The following is a 10,192-nucleotide window of genomic DNA, read 5'->3' on the forward strand; positions in this document are numbered from 1 at the left end:
TAGGGTACCTGGTATCTGCGGGAGCGACGGTAAAGAAGACTAAATTGAAACAAAAAACGTGTTTAATCCACCTAACAGTGTGATGAGACATTTCTTATAACTCTTATCACTCTTCGGATATTATATCGTTTGAGAACATTTAGAACTTGATGCTTCGCGATGTTTTTGATAACACATACTACATGGGACAGTGGCAGTACTCAAATCAGCATAGGACAAAATCAGTGCTAGAAATCTCAAACCAAATCAATGGGAAACCGATAAAATGGCCCATAAAATAGACATACCAACGAATTATTGTTAATGCTCTGTTAATAAAATATCTAAATTGTGGTGGGAAAGCTGAATTTTCCTAAAGGGGTTATATATTGTACTGAGCCAAACAAATCGAATTTTTTTTTGAATCGATTTGAAGTTTATACTTTACTCAAATTTCCAACGTGACTGAGAACTAAGAAATCAGTGATACCATTCAAAGAAAATCAACAGTGAATATTTCCAAACTTGGTTTTATTTCCTATTTAAGAACTATTGTGTTTTTTTACATCCTAGATTGCATGATTCAGTTATCGAATCCCAAAACATCATACAGTATTTGAAATTATTAAAATTAAAATTTGTTTTTGCTATTGAAATTGACAAAATGATAGTATCGCCCCTTTGGCGATTGTTTACTTTTTCGGTCCCACCTATCAGCATTGAAGTATCGCCCTTACGTTTTTTTACAATAACTGCCGTTCTACACCACCGATTTCGTCCGTGTTTTTTCAATAGCGATCATTGTTACTATTTACAGCTGGTATCAGCTTGATAATCCTAAAAAATACGAAAATAACAGTTTCGCCTCTAAACTGCTAGCAAAAAAGTATCGCCCTGTTTGTAAAACTTATCGAAAATACAAAACCTCCGAAATTGGCGGTTTCAAAATGATGCTATCTTGACCTTAAATTACTGTTTTTAAACATTTGACCTATACATACAATTGGTCATACAACAAAAATCAAATGCTCATCAAAATCGATCAGAACCTGCTAGAGTCAAATGGAAATCGTCATTTTTCATAAATTTCTCTCTACATTCGGAAAGTGTTATCCTCGTTATTAATTAATTAATAAATTTATTAATTAATACGTTTTCGTCTCAACTCGACGCATTCCCAAAATAAAAACCTGTTTTAATCCTAGTGGTGCAATTGTGCTTGTCTCATTTGTCCAGACTACGATTCCATAGCTGGTTATGTTCAATACAATGGTGGAAATGAATATTACATGTTCAGTACGATTTGCACATACATACAATGGATCGACAACCACGATCTTGAGATACTATGTGATACTGAAACATCGCTTGAAACCAGCGGCGGATCATGGAGAAAGATCCGGGAGGTCCAGGTCCTGCCGAAAATTTTCAACTTGTTAAGAAATTTTAAACTAGTTTTAATTTTAAAGTTGCAACCCCTCACTGCATACTCCCTCCGGGCCGGTATGATTGTCAATTTTTAGAGTGATTGCATTACCTTTCTATATGAGAAAGGCAAAAATGTACCAAAGTCCAAAAAAGTCAATTTTTGTCAAGCATCTCAATGTTTCATGCATTTTAAAGTCATTTGGCATCAAAAATACAAATTTGATTTAGAAAATTTTTCATTTCAGTTTATATGGGAATTTGCTGTGTGATTGCACTCTTCAACTCGTAACTCCGGAACCGGAAGTCCAATCAATAAAAAACTCAATAGCAGCCGATGGGAAGGTTGTACCTTTCATTTGAGACTAACTTTGTGCAAATCGGTCCAGCTATCTCTGAGAAACAGAGGTCACATTTTTTTCCACATACACACACACATACATACACACACAGACATTTTCCGATTTCGACGAACTCAGTCGATTGGCATATGACACTCGGCTCTCCGGGTCGGGATTAGATTGACGAATTTTAGAGTGAATGAGAAAAGCAAAAACATTTTTAGCAAATGTTGAAAGTTATGCATTTTTTTGGTGAGCAGTTCTATGTTTCATAGACATTAAATCAATTTTAACTTCGCTTCCTATTAAATAAAGACCATTATTACAGTGCATCTCTACAAAAACGAGCTCAATTTGAAAAGAAATCTGAGGATTATGATTGATTACAGAACTCTGGAATTTTCTATTGGAATGCTTTCAGGCAGGAATTTGATATTGATGCTATTAGACAACTGTGAAATCAAGACCAATAGATCCGTTGCATATCAGGACCCCATTCCGACAATTTATCAAAAGTCCTCATGATGTTTACAACAACAGGTTATCAATGTACGGATCAGATAATTGTTATTGTAATATTGAATTAAATCAGTCAGCATCAATAAATTTTCAACTTCAATCCAATATTTTTTTTTGTGTGGTGGGGGGAGGGGGGTTGTATGGTGTAAACCCCAAAACCTTCTCTTGGCTACGCCGTTGCTTGGAGTTATTTATTTCGCTTTTCATTTTCCGATATGTTTCAGATCGATCCGATGTTCATAAGTTAGAAAAGTTGCAGTCAGAAGGTTCGCACAAAGGAACATTTTTGCACTGATAAGTTATCAAGTTCCATCCAGACAACTTGGAAGTGTTCGGTGATTATTTCTAGCGGTTGTAAATAGAAAAATGAAATACAAAATTCGTTTTATCGAACTAATGTTTAGCTTATTTCAATGGATTATTACTATATTGAACAATAAATAGGTGACAAAGAGTAATCAACAAACAACAAGCCATAACTTTTAAAGTATTCAAAATAGATATTTGAAGTCTTCAGTAAAGTTATTCGCAAAAGTAAGAGCTACAAATTTGCTGAAGACATCATTTCGATATAATCACTTCGACGAAAATTTGTGAAAATATCTCACTCATAGGGGGATTAATCAGCAAAAGAGCAATACCAACAGAAAGGACATATTACCTCCATTAAATTCTCCGAAGATACTATTGACCTAAAATAAGCCGTTTTGGCGTTAATAATAGATTACATGTTTTTGGTCATATTTCTGGCAATGGGAAATGATAAAAATCTTTCGTCCGCATTTAATGTTAAATATCTCTTTTGATAATAGTCCGATTTTAACAATCTATAGCTTGTTCGAAAGGTATTTGTTAAAGCTATCTAAAAGCATATAAATTGTTAATCTATATTGTCAATTTCGGCAGATAATTTAAAAAAACTGCAAAAAACGCCATTTTTACGCATTCAAACATTCATATCTTGGAAACTAAACATCAGAATCAAAAACAAATTAATAGCGTTCATACTGTTTTTTAGTTCTTTCATTTAAAATTGGTTTGGATAAGATCGGTTCAGCCATTGCTGAGAAACACGAATGAGAATTTGTCCGTTACATACACACACACACATACACACACACAGACATTGTCCCAAATCGTCGAGCTGAGTCGATTGGTATATAAGACTCGGCCCTCCGGGCCTCGGAAAAAATCTTGAAAGTTTGAGCGAATTCTATACATTTCTTTTATAAGAAATGTAAAACAATGAAACGACAACAAGAATTAATTTCCTCAAACAAAACAAAAACTGTTTTACCGTTGCTTAATTTCCCAAATATAGAACAATAATTAATTATTGTGGATCATTGAAATACAGTCGTTACTCTGCATTCTTCAAATTTGTCAATTGCAATCATTATTTCATGCGAAGTCGAAGTATGCGACATCGACAATTTGTCTATTTCGTTCTTCAAATTTTACAACTGTAAAAATAGTTCTACCTTTCATTTATTATCTTACATTTCGCAAGCAGGGTGGGCACTATTAGAGCATCAGTTAAAAAAAATTGATGTGGTTGCGAGAATTACATTTTGTGCAATGTGTTCAACAGATGTCGCTAGTACATTGTGGGCGATGATTTTTTTAGAATTTTCTTCAAGCTGTAACGTCTGTTTGTATGTGCCTCATACAATAGAACCCGAAAATTTGGGAAAGGAATTGTACTGCCAAGATTTTTTTTAGTTACATAGGTGTCAATATTTGTTACGCCGACACACGCCGGCGCGCCGCCGCCGATAGGGTCCAACGGCGTGACGCCGCCAACGCCGCCGCCGCCGGCCAAATATGTCGCTTACGCCGCCGCCGATTAAAAATGCATCGGCGCACACCTCTAAATCGATAGTACAAAGGTTGGTTTTTCGGTTGATCGGCACCGACTAAGAACATTCGTAGCGTATACGTTCAGCCTATCAGGCGGAAACAATCCGTTCACCGACGGTATTGCCTGTCGGTTGAAATTGTTCCTTAGACGACATCCCGATATATCTCGGCGAATCAGTACTAGTCGGTTGTCGAAGCAACGGAACCGAATTCGAGCATGGTTTGATCGTATTCATGGGTATTGCGATACGAATAAGTTGCACCACATCGCATAGGCAACAGTCCCGGTAACCGGTTGCCCGGAGTTGAAGTTGTATTTTTTTGCAAAGTATTTCCAAATTAATTCAACAAATGATAAATCTATCACAAATTCTCGGCAGCCGGCTGCCCAGAGCAATGAGGAAATGATAACACTCCAGAGAGTTGCATAGATCGTATCGCTTATCAAGGTGAATCCAGATTTGTGTAACGCTATACCCCATCCCACTAACAAAAACTCCTTCCCATGGCAAACGTAGAGATGCAGAGGTATACACGGTCTCCATAACAACGTTTGCCACACTAACATTCCTGTCCTTCTACGATGACTGTAAGAACGTGGGCGGCGCCGTTATTGACATTTTAAAAGATAGAACTCTCGAGTTTTGCACATAGGGGATGGATAGCTACTCCCAGGCCCCATCTGTTGATTCTCTGTGCAATTTCGCTTGTTCTGGTCAATCACGGAGTAGCAACTACGAATTGTGCGGTCATCATGCTCATGCTCAAAAACGTAGTCAATATCCCAGTACAGAGGGTCAATGAAATCGAAAATGAATAGAAAATGATTGAGCAGCTCGGCTGTTTGAATGAATGATGTAAACGAAAAACTGCGAATTGAACATAGTAGGGCATGATTTGAGATTTGTTCTTCCTTCAAGTTCAAAACAACCTGATGAAAATTTGCAGCTCTGCATACAATATTGTATTTCTTCACGTTTGTACAAACATTTTGATATACCAAAATCTATATAGTATATTTAGAATTATTGAGTAAACATGTCACATGTAAAACCATAAAACTAAGCAAAGCGTCAAAAATTTAAACAACCATGTGCCACGCGCATTGTGAAAATAATACCGCCTAAAACCTCAAAGAAGTATAATATTTACAATTCTAGAAACTCTAAGGATTTCATTGGCGTAAGTAACATTGAAATTCCCGAGATACGATTGTTTCAACAGAAAAGCTCATTTTGTCAGTGCTGACTTTCAGTTACTGTTTTTACAATAACTTCGGATATATAAATTTGTTTTTCATTTTTTACGATCACCGTTTTTGTAAAAGATATACCTATCCAATGTCGAAGAAAAATTTAAAATCGATGAAAAAACGGCTACGATATGGTAAGTCAAAGTAGCGTTCCCATTTTTTCGCTGACTATGTTTTACTCTTTTTGCTATAACTGGCGGTAGAAAACTCTATTCCTCTATTAATGCGACGTATTAACAAAAGACATACATTTCCAGGGGTGAAGACGGTTTTAAAATCGGTTAAGTACTAGCTGAGATATGACCGGTCAAAGTAAGTGTTCCCATTGTTTTGACCCCTTGGCATTCCGAGTGTTAATGATGTTTGCCTGAAATCATATATCGTCGCTGTTGTGCTATCTTATGACAAACGCCATTTTGGGGTAAACTGAGTTAGATATGCCCCATTACTTGTTCGAAGAATCTCAACAAAGTGGCGTTCACAGAATTTTGACATTGTACTTGGTCACTGAGATATAGCGAGAAACGTGCTGAGAAATTTTTAATTTTTTGTTTCAACTGACTGTGTTTGGGGATTGTCTCAAATTATCTTGATGTATAAGATGTTTTTATATGTAAAACTATCTGAGAAACACAAAGGCATAATAATTTTGAAAACAAAAATGCACGAATTGTGAGTTTTAAACTGGAAATATAGCACATTTGGCAACACTGTAAGCAAAAATAATTATTTTTTCTAGATTCCCTGACTCATTTCCTTCAAAATACACCTCACCGATTGTATATAGACCAAATGAAGACAAAGATACGAATAAAAGTTAATAATTGATGATTTTTTTTTCTATGGAAAATTTTCCATGCACGATTGGCATCTTTACGCAGAAAATATATGTAGGGGGCGCTACATGCTTGGGGTGGATGTTTTGCGAGTAAACTGTCAGATCAGTAGCAAATCTTTAAAAGCTTACATATTTTTTGCATTTTTAAGAAAATTGGCCTTAGTTGTATGATAAAACGAAAGTGAAGTGGAAGAAAACTAATTTCCTTCAAGATGGTAATAGATTTATTATGCAAAGCAGGGATAATATAGCATATTTTTAAATTTTTCTTTCTGAACCGGTACAAAACCACTTCGTACGAAGTTGTGTATGTTCGAAATGAGAGATAATTCTTGCCAAAAGTGAATTTATACTGGTTGTATAAATCATGCGCAAAGTTAGAAACAAGATAACGAATCAGTTTTTAAATTATATATTTTTTATAGTATTTTCTTTTTTTCACTAATAATTACTATGAATAAAGTGGTTAAAACTCTACCACGAAAATAAATTTTAAGAAAGGGTAACACCTTTTTTCTATTTTTTGTATTGAATCAAACTTCAAGAAATTTCTTAACTGCGCAGAGTATGGTGCGTACATGGTACCCTTTCAATATAAGGGCTCTTTTTCACAAAATGCCGTAATGCTGAAGTGATTCATGGTCGGAAGCTGCCATTTGGCGATGAAGCTATCTATCACATACAAAAGAAATCATGAACAAATTCAACAGAAATAGCATTCGGTTTTAAGTCTTCACAGTTTTTAACGTTGGTGAGGCTTTCGCAGCGAAGTAACGACGAATCTTAGTTCTATTGCCATTATTGGATGTTCTTTGGTGAGATGAAGTTCAAGGTTGAAAACGATTGCGCAGGTGTTGAAGCTCGACACATCATTGCGACATTTTACCTGAACGTATCTTCTATAATCTCGAAATACGGATACTCTATGACCTCCTTTTGTATGTTTCTTTTGCTTTTATAATAAATAGTCCTAGGCAGACTAGTAACTAGGAAAAGTATTCTTCTACATGACAAATTAAGTTTCAAATTATTTTTAATATACTGAGCAAGGCTGCCCTTGCCAGTCGATTATCATGAACAAAAATGTATATAGAAATAAATATACCCCCTACACCAAGGTAAGATTAACCGAGATAAGGATAGGTAATGTTTCGACAACGTTAGTTTTTGCAAAAATTGCAAAATATCAAACTATGGACTGTGCCAATAGATACTGCAGGTACTCGATAGATCATGCTAATAAACCAATAGCAATGCAAAGCTGTACTCTCTCAATCGATGTACAACACCACCCAGGTAAATGCAAATAAAAATGTTGTCAGTCTTAATACGGTAGAATGAACGGGAACGTATTTGTAAAGCTCTTAAAATTGTCTAATTCGCATCCCATAGAGGACAAAGACTACACAATTTGTTAGACGCTTAAAAATGAAATTATTTATACTCACCGAGCCATCGTTCTCCACCAAACACAGGAAAACAACATCCTCACGCAGCAACCGCACGGCAGCATGCAACGGATGTTTCGTCTTACTTTTGAGCATTTTGTACAACAACGGACCGGACATATGCTCAAAATCCTGTGGAGTCAAATCATCCCAGTGGGTCGATATCAAACCGGAGCAGTACTCTAGCAGATTGGCGGCTCCCACTTCTTCGGCTACACAGTAAAATCGCACACACGAACGAACCGATACCGATGACACCAAGGCCCGTTCGCATAAACCCATCAGCCCTGGCAGTTTGAACCGATGGGCCGTTTTCAGTAAATCCAATGCTAGCGAATCATGCTGCAGGTCCACAACGTCGGTGTAGATCCAACGAAGTAGCGCGAAACCCACATCGGCCTCCAGGTCGGACCAGTCTGCAAGGAAAAACGGCGTTAACTCAACTGATGACGATTATAGTGCCGTATATTACGATGCTCACCCAACTCTGCCTTGTCTGCTATTACTTCCTCGCGCCATTCTTCGCTGCGTGCGTTCAACACAAACTTATGAGCGGGCATAGTTTTGTCCTTAAGCTTTACTGTTATGTCCGAGTAAGTCTTACGTCCATACAGAGTTGCGACAGTCATCACAAGACGGGACACAAAGCTACTGAATTCGCCCACGTCATCGTTAGATGCAGCGGCTTTACTGTATTTTCGTTCCAATTCGGCATAGTTTTTTTGCAGCTTGGTGTATTCTTCTTTTAGCAGCTTTAGGTGTTTCTCAAGCTTCACAGAGCCATTGTTACTGGTTTCTGAAATAAAATACCGCAATTATTATTTGGAATTTCATTGAGTGCGAAAATCTACTAGTTTACACTATATATTAGTTGAAGGAAGAAAAAATGGGTTGGATCTTTTAATTATACGTCAATAACAGCTCCTAAGAATATTGTCAACTATATCCTGGCTCTAATGCCAAAAGACAAGAGTTCCTATACTCGTCAGCGACCTAGAGCCATTGTGCTTGGCTAACCGAGACATCACTCGGTACCAGCCAATTACTTTGGGCGTTGAGTGGACGGTTTGGATCTAAAGCCTACGCCAATTTCGAGTTAGTTTAGAAATACACTCAGGTTTTTTTTTACGCGGGGGATACGAGCCGCGTAAATGAAAACCGCGTAAATTTCAAAATCCGCGTAAATGAAAACCGCGTAAATTTCAAAATCCGCGTAAATGAAAACCGCGTAAATTTCAAAATCCGCGTAAATGAAAACCGCGTAAATTTCAAAATCCGCGTAAATGAAAACCGCGTAAATTTCAAAATCCGCGTAAATGAAGACCACTTAAATTTAAGAATCCGCGATAAAGGGAACCTCATTGATGGGTACCGCGTAAATTCCAAAATCCGCGTAAATGAAAACCGCGTAAATGAAAACCGCGTAAATTTCAAAAACCGCGTAAATGAAAACCGCGTAAATTTCAAAATCCGCGTAAATGAAAACCGCGTAAATTTCAAAATCCGCGTAAAAAAAAACCGCGTAAAAAAAAACTTAAGTGTATTGTCTAACTGATAGCAAGTTGGTGTCAGTTACTGACGAGTGGAACACGAAACATTCAAATCCAACTTATTACATCCTGCACTATTATCAACCGGGATTTGAAGATCGCAGAGCTACGCTCAAATGTCAGCAGTTTCGGTAACCGATGCAATCAGTTACGCTCTAGTGATACCTAGCGATCCGTTGTAGTCAAAAGGTACCGTGTACCATCAAACAAGTGTTTACATCTCACTAAATATGTGATAAGCGATATCAAAGAGAAAGAAAGAGAACATCATTTGCTCACAGACACATTATCAGTCCGATACTCTTATTCGTCATCATTTCTTAACTGAATGAATGAATTCGGGGTGGAGAATCTTGAAGCAAGTTTGTGCCGTCGTTTAACTAATGCTACTGTAGAAAAGGAGTAGCATTTATGATATAGTTCGGGTTCGATATTATTGAAGCATCGTTCAAATAGTTTAAAACCCCATAATCTACAGGAAATCTAACATATTTGAATTTAGTCGTGATAAACACTCGCATCTCAATAAATGAACTCACCCATATTTAGGCGGCAAAATGTGCACCGATTATTTGTAAATGCAACGAAACAATTAACTGTTGAATTCGATAAAGCACTTTAATCACAAGAAAAACATAACTTCCTCGCTGAGGAATTCACTTTTTGCTCACAAACCGATGTAAACACTTCCGACCGACCGAAATGAAAAGAAATTTCTCCGCTGTCAAACTTTAAATACGAATGTCGACTTTTGATGACAGATTATAGCGAGTACTCGAATCTGTCGATCGACTGCAGCAACAGGTGTGTTTATTTGCTCGAACACCGGAGTCCAATTTGTGCTACCCTCTGGTGGTGGGAACGGCACGAGTGCCTTAAGGCGTGTCGTTTCCACCATCAGAGTGTAGCGCACGTTCGGCTACGGCGATCGTATACGAATATTTAAAATCCCTTTAAAGCTATTTACACACGAGGCGATA

General features: G+C 37.1%; 1 protein-coding gene across 1 annotated transcript in view; it reads right to left on the reverse strand.

The window, feature by feature from the left end:
* LOC131683839 (rabankyrin-5) overlaps nt 1-9,928 on the reverse strand; it is a 99,068-nt gene extending 89,140 nt beyond the window's left edge. Inside the window, exons 1-3 of the mRNA XM_058966181.1 lie at nt 9,752-9,928; nt 8,144-8,458; nt 7,663-8,078 (exon numbers count right to left, since the gene is read on the reverse strand). Coding sequence (XP_058822164.1) covers nt 7,663-8,078; nt 8,144-8,458; nt 9,752-9,755 — 735 coding nt within the window. The 5' untranslated portion in view covers nt 9,756-9,928. The remainder of the gene's footprint in view (nt 1-7,662; nt 8,079-8,143; nt 8,459-9,751) is intronic.
* Nucleotides 9,929-10,192: the final 264 nt, after the last annotated feature.

Source organism: Topomyia yanbarensis, chromosome 2 (assembly GCF_030247195.1).
Source record: "Topomyia yanbarensis strain Yona2022 chromosome 2, ASM3024719v1, whole genome shotgun sequence".
NCBI classification, from domain to species: domain Eukaryota; kingdom Metazoa; phylum Arthropoda; class Insecta; order Diptera; family Culicidae; genus Topomyia; species Topomyia yanbarensis.